The sequence below is a fragment of the Heptranchias perlo genome, chromosome 43 (genome assembly GCF_035084215.1).
Source record: "Heptranchias perlo isolate sHepPer1 chromosome 43, sHepPer1.hap1, whole genome shotgun sequence".
Taxonomy (NCBI): Eukaryota; Metazoa; Chordata; class Chondrichthyes; order Hexanchiformes; family Hexanchidae; genus Heptranchias; species Heptranchias perlo.
The window spans coordinates 8,372,570-8,387,530 of NC_090367.1; the positions used below are offsets into that span (position 1 = coordinate 8,372,570).

The following is a 14,961-nucleotide window of genomic DNA, read 5'->3' on the forward strand; positions in this document are numbered from 1 at the left end:
CCCTGGGCTGATTTTATATTTCTCTCTTCCCTAGCGTTGAGTCCAATTCTGGAGCCTTAGATGCTGCCCCAGCTAACTCAGCACAGGCCAGGCCTCAGACCTGGGACTTTCCTGATCGGTGTAGCTCAGCACCAGGCCAGGCAGTGCCCTCTCCCCAACAGGCCATTGGGTATTTCCAAAGTTACCCGAGGAGTGGGGTGGAGACAAATATTAATGTACATTTCAGTCAAGAAAGAACTTGCATTTCTACAGCGCCTTTCATGACCTCAGGACGTCCCAAAACGCTTCACAGCCAATGAAGTACTTTTGAAGTGTAGTCACTGTAGGAAACGCGGCAGCCAATTTGCACACAGGAAGCTCCCACAAACAGCAATGTGATAAATGACCAGATAATCCGTTTTAGGTAATTGTGGAGGGATAAGTATTGGCCAGGACACCGGGAGAACTCCCCTGCCCTCTGACAGTGCAGCGCTGGGAGAGTCAGCCTAGATTATGTGCTCAAGTCTCTGGAGTGGGATTTGAACCCACGACCTTCTGACTCAGAGGCGCGAGAGCGTGCTACCCATCGAACCATGGCTGACAGCAGGATAATGGAGGGGAAGTAACCTGCATTCAGTTCGCAGAGCTTCTCGTGTGTGGGGTCTGGCCGACGGGTGTTCACTGAATGTTGTGAATCTTACGGCATTAAATATGTCACGTGTGACACAGGAATATTAAACATCAGCTCAGACTGATGGGACGGAGTCTCCTCTGCTGGGACGGAGTCTCCTCTGCTGGGTGTTCGTCCTTTGTGCAATTAATTGGGCAGTCTGACGCCAGTTCCTGGTAGGCCTGGACCGACAGCACAAAACTCCCCTTAATTCAGAAATAAATTGTCGAACTTACTCACAGGCTGGTGGGGCTGAGGCACATTGTTGGGACAGTGTAGAGGGAGCTTTACTCTGTATCTAACCCTGTACCTGCCCTGGGAGTGTTTGATGGGACAGTGTAGAGGGAGCTTTACTCTGTATCTAACCCTGTACCTGCCCGGGGAGTGTTTGATGGGACAGTGTAGCGGGAGCTTTACTCTGTATCTAACCCTGTACCTGCCCGGGGAATGTTTGATGGGACAGTGTAGAGGGAGCTTTACTCTGTATCTAACCCATGCTGTACCTGTCCTGGGAGTGTTTGATGGGTCAGTGTAGAGGGAGCTTCGCTCTGTATCTAACCCATGCTGTACCTGCCCTGGGAGTGTTTGATGGGACAGTGTAGCGGGAGCTTTACTCTGTATCTAACCCGTGCTGTACCTGCCCTGGGAGTGTTTGATGGGACAGTGTGGAGGGAGCTTTACTCTGTATCTAACCCTGTACCTGCCCTGTGAGTGTTTGATGGGACAGTGTAGAGGGAGCTTTACTCTGTATCTAACCCTGTACCTGCCCTGGGAGTGTTTGATGGGGACAGTGTAGAGGGAGCTTTACTCTGTATCTAACCTGTGCTGTACCTGCCCTGGGAGTGTTTGATGGGACATTGGGAAAGTGTTCCAGCACTCAACCTTGATGAGAACACAAACTCACAAAAATCAGGTGTTGAACCACGGGGTCCTAAAGATGCTGGTCACATGCTTTATTGGGGGGGAGGGGGTGAAATTAATACATATTATACAATTTTTATAAATTTAGTATATATATTACAAAAGTGCTCTAACACAGAGATGCACTTTCAAGCAGAAAAATAACATAATCTGAAGATTTATGAAGATACGTTTCAGACAGAAACAGCACTGTCAGCTCGCCACCACCCGGGACTTCACACACTCTCTCCGCCTCAGTCATTGGGACACTGTCCAGCCTTAAGAGTGACAGGAAGGTGGGTAGCAGCCACCCTTCCCTCCCTGTGTGGAGAGTTCACTCTCCGGGGAGGGGTGGGCGGGTGGGTGCAGGTCTGCCCTGAAGCCCGGTGTGGTACAGAGCCGCACAGAGCGGGAAGGCCCCGGGTTTGGTTCCCCCCAATCCCCGCCCCGGTCTCTGCCGTCGCTGGGCTACAATATGTCATGGTAGGGCGAGACGGGGGTGGGGGGGGGGGGGGGAGGGGGAGGGGTGTAGTGGGGAAGAGTAGGGTCCCTGCTCTCGATCAGCGTCAAGCGACCCTCTGCTGGAAAGTATGTGTGTGTGTGTGTGTGTGTGTGGGGTTAGGATCGGGTCACAGGTCAATCGCCAAGCTCATCCTCACCCCCCGTGCTCACAATGGCCAGTTGGGTGCTGGAATGGTGGCGGGCACCTCTGGCATCTGCATCCCAGCAAAAGTTTGGGGGGGGGGGGGGGGAGAGGAAGAGAAAGAGAGAGAACTGGTGGGGGGGAAACGTAAACTAAGAGACAGTTAACACAGCTGCATAATGACATGGTCAAACAGAGCAGGCGGAGGTTCTGGCTTTAACACTGCAGCGAGAGCAGCAAGGATATCAGGGCCCCTAACACACGGACGGGAGACACTCGGCCGCAGCCGTGAACAGATCGCAGTAAAGGCCTTCGGTTATGACAAAAACAAAAAAAAAAAAGTAAAAAGGAGCTTTATCTACAGACACGGAGAGAAGGCAACAGCAGTTTATGTACAGTTCTATACAGTGGCGGTTCACACTAACCTGCTCCTAGAAAAAAAAAACCAAGAGGAGAAAGGCTTCGTTTCCAGCAGGAGCCCTCGGTAGGTCAGTTTTTTGTTGAGATTTGACGAGCGTTGCACGCCCTGATTTCGGTCTGCCGGACACTGGGCCTGTACAGCGAGGAGACTGGTTTTAATGGGTCGAATGTTCTCGGACTCTCAACTCATCGTGCTCCGATGTCCGCTTACCAGAAGCACAGTCTTGCTCGTGGCCGCCGTTCTTCGGAAAGCGGAAACGCCGGTCCTTTGGGAGATTGCGACGGGGATGTTGGACAGATGCAGACAGAGGTTGCGGACACAAGCTGCGGGGTCCCTTAGCACTGATTGTTTTTGTAACACAAACTGTCGAGAGTCCTTTTTTCAGCACGCAGGCTGGCATTTGGTGAATGTTCCATAAACAAAACAAAAAGTATTTATCCTGCGGAGACCTGGAATAACTGCAACGTTAACGCAAGCGAGAATTTTACTTACAAGCACAAGAACCTAGATTACTAAGAATTTGTTACATCTTAAGTTAGAAATAATTACAAGTTTTTTTTAAAAAAGTAGAACTAAAAGGTAATGCGTCCTCTCCAAAGTACACAAAAAACTTCTTGAAGAGGAGACTTTGACAGCCACGATGCTCTGACAGGGGGTTCCACATGCTGACCGGTGTCCTCTCGTGTTACGGTGTCGGCACCTCTGGGCTACGGAGGGCTCACGCTCCTAGCCGCCATCCGGCGACCCCCCCGCGCTCTCCCGTGACCCACGTCAGTCGAGGTCACTTGTCTGCGACTCCCTCCCCCCCCCCCGCCCCCGCTCCCACACCACGGTCTAACATTTGCGGCCTTGGGAGAGAGGGGGAGCGGGCCAGGAAACTGTCCCAATGTGAGTCAGTACCTTCGGGAGAGGGGGGCGGTGGGGCGAAACTGGTTAGCAGAGGACGTCGGGGAACAGATATCGCGTGCGGTGGAATGGGAGAGTGTAATTCGGTCATGGGAAATGCAGGGATTATAGGCGCCGATCCCCAAAGCTTCACATTGGGGGACGAATTCCATTCAAAATGTGTCGGGACTGCCTCTAGCCATCAGTTTGCAAACACAGCAAGCGGAGAGACGGCCTTCCCGTTATATCTGGGATCAAGCAGTGGCTCGGCGGGGAGATATTCCCCCTTTCCCTTGGCGTTTGTCCCTCAGCCACTGTAGCGGAGCTCTGAAACATTCACAAGGGGCTCCCCCCACCACTGGCATCTCCACCATACTGAACACGAGCAAACAGAGATAAGACTCTGCTACCAACTGAAACACTTGGAAGGGAGTGTCCTCAACAGAATGAGAAACGATCGACCTTGGTTATGTAAGTCGTAACCTGTTCACTTTTTGTTTTATTGGATGAGGGGAGACATTTTACAGAATCATCCATCACAGTTCCAGGACTCATTTTCTTGTTTTTTGATGTCTCCTTGGCTAACAGCTCTTTTAAGTAATCTGCATGTGTTACTGGGTAGATTTGAGAGAGCTCAGGTTGGGGGGGGGGAATAAAATCGGTCAAGGATCCTGCTCCTCGTTGCTATCCAGGGACCCCCCCTTTCCCCTCCCAGCTCGGAGGTGTGCCTGAGCCAACCGGATTGGGCCGGCCTGCAAAGTCCTCCAGATTGGAGTAGCCCATCGAACGCTCACTGGGCTCCCACACGGAGCGACTTGGGTGAGGTCAGAGCAAGGTACCGGTGCAATCGTTGCCTTGGGGAGGGGGGAACAAAAAAAAAAAAGAGGGTCAAGAGGACAGTTCAAAGTTCGCACCTGGGGAATCTAACGTGGCGAGAGAAAGGGAGAAAGAGGCTAGATCCACGGGAAGCCTTGGCTGATACTAAACACCCAGCCCCCTGTTCCGACAACCGGCCTTCAACGTATGCAGCATCGAGTCGTCGTGACATGGGGCAGGGGGGAGGTTAAACTGAAACACCAGCAAAAACAGCACTAGCTCTTGGGGGTGACTCAGATCAGGAACCAGTCTGCATTCACCTCGGATTGTTTGCTAAATTAGTCTGACTAGAGTTACCGGCTAAAACTCGAGACCCCCCTTTAACCAATCCGACCAGCAGTCATATTATAATGCTTTGATTTAAAAGGAGTCAACAGCTAGTGGGGAACAGGCAAAGGCGGGGGGGGGGGGGGGGGGGGAGGGGGAAAAGGGGGAGGCATAAAACACTGGCCATGGGTGCGAATGATCCTGTTCAAAAAGGAGCTGCCAAGTCCATCTCCTCGGCTGGAAAACAGTTCCATTCAGTAACTTCCGATGCCATCAGCAGGTTTTGTTGACTTTGACACCCAGCGTAGCAGAGACAGAGAGAGAGAGGGGAACGGCATCGCAGTGCCTCAAAACGGAGGAAGGGCAGGTTAACGTCCGGCAAAGGCAGGAGCCTCAACACGTTAACCGGCCCATTCGGATGCCGCGGCTGTGTCGTTCCGGAATCGGCAAAACCCCGAAAGACAGCAGAGCTGCGCAGGCAGGCGGCGGCTATATCCGAATTCTGGGAGGGGAGGGGCGGAAGAAAAAGAGGGGCTGGGTTCATTCCACCGCTTGCGTCTCGCAGCTTTCCGCACACTTCAACGCCGAGTCTGTGAGGAGAAGAGCATCGGGGGTTGGGGGGGGGGGGGTGGCGGTGTGGGGCCGGTTCTAGGCTAGGAACACCACGAATATGATGAAGAAAACGGCCAGGATGAGGAAGATCTTGATCATCAGCCAGCGGTTGGAGGTGACAGACTGGAAGTACTTCAGGATCTCCGAGTGCGCTGCCTCCACATTCAGCTGCGTGTCCTCCACGTTGGCATCGATCCTGCGGGCAGGGAGGCCGAGAGTTTGAGTCCGGCCGCGGGTGCATCGAAACGCAACCGCCCCCCACCCCCCCACCCCCACCCCGCCCACCAACGGAGCCCGGCCCTGCGGTATCTGAACTCTCTCGGCCCCGACTATCTTGCCTTGGGCTGTACCCCGAACATTGGCCACCAGGTGTGATGCCAGGGGCTGTGCCGAGGTACGTTACCCCTACCCACAGCAGCGGGAGTCCTAGAGGGGGGCTAGGCTCGGCTCCCCTCACCCACCCTCCTGGCCGTCACCGGTGACTCCAGCTGGAAAGTGTGCGTGCGTGGAGTTTGAGGGGCCGCGATGCCCTTCACAGTCAAACAGTCAGATGTGCTGACTCGCAAGTGGAGACTGGCCAACTTGGGCAAGGTGCTTCACCCTGTGGGAACACTAGTCGGGGAGGGAGGGGAGAAAATCACGAGGAGAAGGTAGCTCCAAACCCAACCGAGGCTTACTTCCACCAGCCCTCTGGGACACCCGAGCCAGCGCTCTGGTCAAAACACAATGGTCCATCGGTACTCGGGGATGATCGCCCCTCCCCTCCACACCCCGCCTCGCCCCTCCCCTCCCCACCACCCTGTCCCTCCTCGCCTCTCCCTACCTCTGTATGGTCTCTTCCTGCTCCTTAACCATGTGTGCGAGCTGCTGGAAAATGGAGCCCAGTTCCACGATCGTGGCTTCAATGTTCTGCATCGTGTCCGCTCTGCTCTGGATGTAGGAATCCTGAGGGAGGAAAGACACAGAGTCACACGGAGCATTTTGCATCTCTCCCGCCTACCGTTCCTTGGCCAGCGAGTGAGGGGGTTCTGGGTTGTGCAGTGTGTCCCACGGGGGAGGAGGGAGGGTTTCCCTTGGAGATCAGCTCCCCCTCTGACCCACTCCCCCCCCCCACCCGCCCCATTACAGCCAAGGGGATCGGCAGTCTAATGGGAGAGCCACCAGCGCAGCCTGGCGACATCCTTTCTCGAGCCCACCTCCCCACCAAGTACTACACTGCCCCGTGTAGTACTGAGCCAGTCGGACATGAATATCCCAGGTTTGATGCCCTGCCTTGGGCTCAGTTAGTTTGTACTGGGCAGTCTATCTCACACTCAGTGTCATTGAGTGCACTGTCGGGCCAGGCTGGCTCTTACTACAGGCGGCTTCAGGGCAGGAGTTCTGGAGGCCCCCCCCCCCCGCCCCCGATGTCTCGGGTAAATGCGTCACATGGTGTGGTACCGGGCGCAGCAACCAGCTGCCATTCCCGGTCTGTGCCACGTCAGCTGATTTCGGCCGGGATAGCGGAGAAAGCGGTGCAAAGGGCCTCGATATCCTTCAGTTAGGGGAGGGATCCATGCTGTTGCTCAGTGCCCCCTTCCCCACTGGAGTGGGTGCCTGTGAGCGTCTGTGTGTATGTGCGTGTGTGTGTGTGCGTTGGGCGGGACAGGATCAGGCTGGACAGTGATGCCCTCCAAAGTCAAATAGCTGACTAACACCCACCATCTGAAGAACTGACAGCACCTGTGGAACCAGTACTCAGAGCAAAGATGGGGGAGGGTGCACGGGGGTGGCAGGGAGAGGAGAAGGGGAGAATGAAGCAATGCTTCTCTGCCTTGGGCCAGACCCTGTGCCCCCTCACCTGCTCGTCGATGAGCTGGAGCTGCTGGCTGGTCTTGGCGTCCATGTCGATGGCGACGTCCCCCGATCCGCGCGCGTCGTCCTGCATCAGCACCGATCCTCCTGTGGGCAGAGAGGCCGAGTCACAGCGGCAAACAGCTTGGGGGGGGGGGGTGGGGGGTGGAGAAGGGGTGGTGTGGGATCATTGGGAGGCCGAGGGAGTGAACTCACAACCCGGCCTCGTGCCCAGGTGAGCCCCGGGGAGAATCCCCACCCTCTCCTGAGTCAGATCAGCAAAGACGACGAACTGTGCCTTTACAATAGGCCCTAGTGAGCTCTGGCTCCGATTCCCAATCCAGTGACCACCGCCCCCCACCCCACCCCGCCCGGTAGCTGCATGTAGGTACACCAGGCGAGGACAGAATGGGGCTGAGACACCTCTGGGGAGCAGGCCAGCTGTGAATTGCAACTTCGCCCTGCATATTCACACCAACCTGTTTTACCTGAAGGCTCCGTGCCTGGGCTTCACTGCAGGCGACTGAATCGTTCCCTCCTTGATTCGGGGGGGGGGGGTGCTGGGCTGCCGCCTGTGCGGAGATTGGCCAGCTCAGAGCAGACTGGGGATCAGAGTTGGGAGCCTGTGTGGGTTAGAATTACGCCGCGCAGAACATCGCCACAGTCTGATCTGCCAGGGAGTCCCAAAGGATTCGGTTAATCCGGCAGTAATTGCCATTTAAATTTGTCTGACAGCATTTGGACAGACCGTATCCGGATCAGTAAAAGAGAGGGTGTGACACTCGATCGTCCCGTATCAGGATCAGTAAAGGACAGGGTGTGACACTCGATCGTACCGTATCCCGATCAGTAAAGGACAGGGTGTGACACTCGACCGTCCCGTATCAGGATCAGTAAAGGACAGGGTGTGACACTCGACCGTCCCGTATCAGGATCAGTAAAGGACAGGGTGTGACCCTCGGCCGTCCCGTAACCCGATCAGTAAAGGACAGGGTGTGACACTCGATCGTCCCGTATCCCGATCAGTAAAGGACAGGGTGTGACACTCGATCGTCCCGTATCAGGATCAGTAAAGGACAGGGTGTGACACTCGATCGTCCCGTATCAGGATCAGTAAAGGACAGGGTGTGACCCTCGACCGTCCCGTATCCCGATCAGTAAAGGACAGGGTGTGACACTCGACCGTCCCCTGTCCCGATCAGTAAAGGACAGGGTGTGACACTCGACCGTCCCGTATCAGGATCAGTAAAGGACAGGGTGTGACACTCGATCGTCCCGTATCAGGATCAGTAAAGGACAGGGTGTGACACTCGATCGTCCCGTATCAGGATCAGTAAAGGACAGGGTGTGACACTCGATCGTCCCGTATCCCGATCAGTAAAGGACAGGGTGTGACACTCGACCGTCCCGTATCAGGATCAGTAAAGGACAGGGTGTGACACTCGACCGTCCCGTATCAGGATCAGTGAAGGACAGGGTGTGACACTCGACCGTCCCGTATCAGGATCAGTAAAGGACAGGGTGTGACACCCGATCGTCCCGTATCAGGATCAGTAAAGGACAGGGTGTGACACTCGATCGTCCCGTATCCCGCATCAGTAAAGGACAGGGTGTGACACTCGACCGTCCCGTATCAGGATCAGTAAAGAACAGGGTGTGACACTCGACCGTCCCGTAACCCGATCAGTAAAGGACAGGGTGTGACACTCGATCGTCCCGTATCAGGATCAGCAAAGGACAGGGTGTGACACTCGATCGTCCCGTATCAGGATCAGTAAAGGACAGGGTGTGACACTCGACCGTCCCGTATCCCAATCAGTAAAGGACAAGGTGTGACACTCGACCGTCCCGTATCAGGATCAGGAAAGGACAGGGTGTGACACTCGACCGTCCCGTATCAGGATCAGTAAAGGACAGGGTGTGACACTCGATCGTCCCGTATCAGGATCAGTAAAGGACAGGGTGTGACCCTCGACCGTCCCGTATCCCGATCAGTAAAGGACAGGGTGTGACCCTCGACCGTCCCGTATCCCGATCGGTAAAGGACAGGGTGTGACACTCGACCGTCCCGTATCAGGATCAGTAAAGGACAGGGTGTGACACTCGACCGTCCCGTATCAGGATCAGTAAAGGACAGGGTGTGACACCCGATCGTACCGTATCAGGATCAGTAAAGGACAGGGTGTGACACTCGACCGTCCCGTATCAGGATCAGTAAAGGACAGGGTGTGACACTCGACCGTCCTGTATCAGGATCAGTAAAGGACAGGGTGTGACACCCGATCGTCCCGTATCAGGATCAGTAAAGGACAGGGTGTGACACTCGACCGTCCTGTATCAGGATCAGTAAAGGACAGGGTGTGACACCCGATCGTCCCGGATCAGGATCAGGAAAGGACAGGGTGTGACACTCGACCGTCCCGTATCAGGATCAGTAAAGAACAGGGTGTGACACTCGACCGTCCCGCATCAGGATCAGTAAAGGACAGGGTGTGACACTCGATCGTCCCGTATCAGGATCAGTAAAGGACAGGGTGTGACACTCGATCGTCCCGTATCAGGATCAGTAAAGGACAGGGTGTGACCGTCGACCGTCCCGTAACCCAATCAGTAAAGGACAAGGTGTGACACTCGACCGTCCCGTATCAGGATCAGTAAAGGACAGGGTGTGACACTCGATCGTCCCCTGTCCCGATCAGTAAAGGACAGGGTGTGACACTCGACCGTCCCGTATCCCGATCAGTAAAGGACAGGGTGTGACACTCGATCGTCCCGTATCCCGATCAGTGAAGGACAGGGTGTGACACTCGATCGTCCCGTATCAGGATCAGTAAAGGACAGGGTGTGACACTCGACCGTCCCGTATCCCAATCAGTAAAGGACAAGGTGTGACACTCGACCGTCCCGTATCAGGATCAGGAAAGGACAGGGTGTGACACTCGACCGTCCCGTATCAGGATCAGTAAAGGACAGGGTGTGACACTCGATCGTCCCGTATCAGGATCAGTAAAGGACAGGGTGTGACACTCGACCGTCCCGTATCCCGATCAGTAAAGGACAGGGTGTGACACTCGATCGTCCCGTATCAGGATCAGTAATGGACAGGGTGTGACACTCGATCGTCCCGTATCAGGATCAGTAAAGGACAGGGTGTGACACTCGACCGTCCCGTATCCCGATCAGTAAAGGACAGGGTGTGACCCTCGACCATCCCGTATCCCGATCAGTAAAGGACAGGGTGTGACACTCGATCGTCCCGTATCAGGATCAGTAAAGGACAGGGTGTGACAATCGATCGTCCCCTGTCCCGATCAGTAAAGGACAGGGTGTGACACTCGACCGTCCCCTGTCCCGATCAGTAAAGGACAGGGTGTGACACTCGATCGTCCCGTATCAGGATGAGAAAAGGACAGGGTGTGACACTCGACCGTCCCGTATCAGGATCAGTGAAGGACAGGGTGTGACACTCGACCGTCCCGTATCAGGATCAGTGAAGGACAGGGTGTGACACTCGATCGTCCCGTATCCCGATCAGTAAAGGACAGGGTGTGACACTCGATCGTCCCGTATCCCGATCAGTAAAGGACAGGGTGTGACACTCGATCGTCCCGTATCAGGATCAGTAAAGGACAGGGTGTGAGTCTCGATCGTCCCGTATCAGGATCAGTAAAGGACAGGGTGTGACACTCGACCGTCCCGTATCAGGATCAGTAAAGGACAGGGTGTGACACTCGATCGTCCCGTATCAGGATCAGTAAAGGACAGGGTGTGACACTCGACCGTCCCGTATCAGGATCAGTAAAGGACAGGGTGTGACACTCGATCGTCCCGTTTCAGGATGAGTAAAGGACAGGGTGTGACACTCGACCGTCCCGTATCAGGATCAGTAAAGGACAGGGTGTGACACTCGACCGTCCCGTATCAGGATCAGTGAAGGACAGGGTGTGACACTCGATCGTCCCGTATCCCGATCAGTAAAGGACAGGGTGTGACACTCGATCGTCCCGTATCCCGATCAGTAAAGGACAGGGTGTGACACTCGACCGTCCCGTATCAGGATCAGTAAAGGACAGGGTGTGACACTCGATCGTCCCGTATCAGGATCAGTAAAGGACAGGGTGTGACACTCGACCGTCCCGTATCCCGATCAGTAAAGGACAGGTTGTGACCCTCGACCGTCCCGTATCCCGATCAGTAAAGGACAAGGTGCGACACTCGACCGTCCCGTATCAGGATCAGGAAAGGACAGGGTGTGACACTCGACCGTCCCGTATCAGGATCAGTAAAGGACAGGGTGTGACCCTCGACCGTCCCGTATCCCGATCAGTAAAGGACAGGGTGTGACACTCGACCGTCCCGTATCAGGATCAGTAAAGGACAGGGTGTGACACTCGATCGTACCGTATCCCGATCAGTAAAGGACAGGGTGTGACACTCGACCGTCCCATATCAGGATCAGTAAAGGACAGGGTGTGACACTCGATCGTCCCGTATCAGGATCAGTAAAGGACAGGGTGTGAGTCTCGATCGTCCCGTATCAGGATCAGCAAAGGACAGGGTGTGACACTCGACCGTCCCGTATCAGGATCAGTGAAGGACAGGGTGTGACACTCGATCGTCCCGTATCAGGATCAGTAAAGGACAGGGTGTGACACTCGACCGTCCCGTATCAGGATCAGTAAAGGACAGGGGGTGACACTCGATCGTCCCGTATCAGGATCAGTAAAGGACAGGGTGTGACACTCGATCGTCCCCTGTCCCGATCAGTAAAGGACAGGGTGTGACACTCGACCGTCCCGTATCAGGATCAGTAAAGGACAGGGTGTGACACTCGACCGTCCCGTATCAGGATCAGTAACGGACAGGTTGTGACCCTCGACCGTCCCGTATCCCGATCAGTAAAGGACAAGGTGTGACACTCTACCGTCCCGGATCAGCATCAGTGAAGGACAGGGTGTGACACTCGATCGTCCTGTATCCCGATCAGTGAAGGACAGGGTGTGACACTCGATCGTCCCGTATCAGGATCAGTAAAGGACAGGGTGTGACACTCGATCGTCCCGTATCAGGATCAGTAAAGGACAGGGTGTGACCCTCGACCGTCCCGTATCCCTATCAGTAAAGGACAAGGTGTGACACTCGACCGTCCCGTATCAGGATCAGTAAAGGACAGGGTGTGACACTCGATCGTCCCGTATCAGGATCAGTAAAGGACAGGGTGTGACACTCGATCGTCCCGTATCAGGATGAGTAAAGGACAGGGTGTGACACTCGACCGTCCCGTATCAGGATCAGTAAAGGACAGGGTGTGACACTCGATCGTCCCGTATCCCGATCAGTAAAGGACAGGGTGTGACACTCGATCGTCCCGTATCCCGATCAGTAAAGGACAGGGTGTGACACTCGATCGTCCCGTATCAGGATCAGTAAAGGACAGGGTGTGAGTCTCGATCGTCCCGTATCAGGATCAGTAAAGGACAGGGTGTGACACTCGACCGTCCCGTATCAGGATCAGTAAAGGACAGGGTGTGACACTCGATCGTCCCGTATCAGGATCAGTAAAGGACAGGGTGTGACACTCGACCGTCCCGTATCAGGATCAGTAAAGGACAGGGTGTGACACTCGATCGTCCCGTATCAGGATGAGTAAAGGACAGGGTGTGACACTCGACCGTCCCGTATCAGGATCAGTAAAGGACAGGGTGTGACACTCGACCGTCCCGTATCAGGATCAGTGAAGGACAGGGTGTGACACTCGATCGTCCCGTATCCCGATCAGTAAAGGACAGGGTGTGACACTCGATCGTCCCGTATCCCGATCAGTAAAGGACAGGGTGTGACACTCGACCGTCCCGTATCAGGATCAGTAAAGGACAGGGTGTGACACTCGACCGTCCCGTATCCCGATCAGTAAAGGACAGGTTGTGACCCTCGACCGTCCCGTATCCCGATCAGTAAAGGACAAGGTGCGACACTCGACCGTCCCGTATCAGGATCAGGAAAGGACAGGGTGTGACACTCGATCGTCCCGTATCAGGATCAGTAAAGGACAGGGTGTGACCCTCGACCGTCCCGTATCCCAATCAGTAAAGGACAGGGTGTGACCCTCGACCGTCCCGTATCCCGATCAGTAAAGGACAGGGTGTGACACTCGATCGTCCCGTATCAGGATCAGTAAAGGACAGGGTGTGACAATCGATCGTCCCCTGTCCCGATCAGTAAAGGACAGGGTGTGACACTCGACCGTCCCCTGTCCCGATCAGTAAAGGACAGGGTGTGACACTCGACCGTCCCGTATCAGGATCAGTGAAGGACAGGGTGTGACACTCGATCGTCCCGTATCAGGATCAGTAAAGGACAGGGTGTGACACTCGATCGTCCCGTATCAGGATCAGTAAAGGACAGGGTGTGACACTCGATCGTCCCGTATCCCGATCAGTAAAGGACAGGGTGTGACACTCGACCGTCCCGTATCAGGATCAGTAAAGGACAGGGTGTGACCCTCGACCGTCCCGTATCCCGATCAGTAAAGGACAGGGTGTGACACTCGACCGTCCCGTATCAGGATCAGTAAAGGACAGGGTGTGACACTCGATCGTACCGTATCCCGATCAGTAAAGGACAGGGTGTGACACTCGACCGTCCCATATCAGGATCAGTAAAGGACAGGGTGTGACACTCGATCGTCCCGTATCAGGATCAGTAAAGGACAGGGTGTGAGTCTCGATCGTCCCGTATCAGGATCAGCAAAGGACAGGGTGTGACACTCGACCGTCCCGTATCAGGATCAGTGAAGGACAGGGTGTGACACTCGATCGTCCCGTATCAGGATCAGTAAAGGACAGGGTGTGACACTCGACCGTCCCGTATCAGGATCAGTAAAGGACAGGGGGTGACACTCGATCGTCCCCTGTCCCGATCAGTAAAGGACAGGGTGTGACACTCGACCGTCCCGTATCAGGATCAGTAACGGACAGGTTGTGACCCTCGACCGTCCCGTATCCCGATCAGTAAAGGACAAGGTGTGACACTCTACCGTCCCGGATCAGCATCAGTGAAGGACAGGGTGTGACACTCGATCGTCCTGTATCCCGATCAGTGAAGGACAGGGTGTGACACTCGATCGTCCCGTATCAGGATCAGTAAAGGACAGGGTGTGACACTCGATCGTCCCGTATCAGGATCAGTAAAGGACAGGGTGTGACCCTCGACCGTCCCGTATCCCGATCAGTAAAGGACAGGGTGTGACACTCGATCGTCCCGTATCAGGATCAGTGAAGGACAGGGTGTGACCCTCGACCGTCCCGTATCCCGATCAGTAAAGGACAGGGTGTGACACTCGATCGTCCCCTGTCCCGATCAGTAAAGGACAGGGTGTGACACTCGACCGTCCCGTATCAGGATCAGTAAAGGACAGGGTGTGACACTCGACCGTCCCGTATCAGGATCAGTAACGGACAGGTTGTGACCCTCGACCGTCCCGTATCCCGATCAGTAAAGGACAAGGTGTGACACTCGACCGTCCCGTATCAGGATCAGTGAAGGACAGGGTGTGACACTCGATCGTCCCGTATCCCGATCAGTGAAGGACAGGGTGTGACACTCGATCGTCCCGTATCCCGATCAGTAAAGGACAGGGTGTGACACTCGACCGTCCCGTATCCCGATCAGTAAAGGACAGGTTGTGACCCTCGACCGTCCCGTATCCCGATCAGTAAAGGACAAGGTGTGACACTCGACCGTCCCGTATCCCGATCAGTAAAGGACAGGTTGTGACCCTCGACCGTCCCGTATCCCGATCAGTAAAGGACAAGGTGTGACACTCGACCGTCCCGTATCAGGATCAGGAAAGGACAGGGTGTGACACTCGACCGT

General features: G+C 55.0%; 1 protein-coding gene across 1 annotated transcript in view; it reads right to left on the bottom strand.

Moving 5' to 3' along the window:
- Window positions 1–1,578: 1,578 nt before the first annotated feature.
- The window catches only part of stx5a (syntaxin 5A), a 63,386-nt gene continuing 50,003 nt past the window's right edge, over window positions 1,579–14,961 (bottom strand). Inside the window, exons 9-11 of the mRNA XM_067975743.1 lie at window positions 7,094–7,194; window positions 6,077–6,198; window positions 1,579–5,449 (exon numbers count right to left, since the gene is read on the bottom strand). Of these exons, the coding sequence (XP_067831844.1) occupies window positions 5,290–5,449; window positions 6,077–6,198; window positions 7,094–7,194 (383 nt within the window). The 3' untranslated portion in view covers window positions 1,579–5,289. The remainder of the gene's footprint in view (window positions 5,450–6,076; window positions 6,199–7,093; window positions 7,195–14,961) is intronic.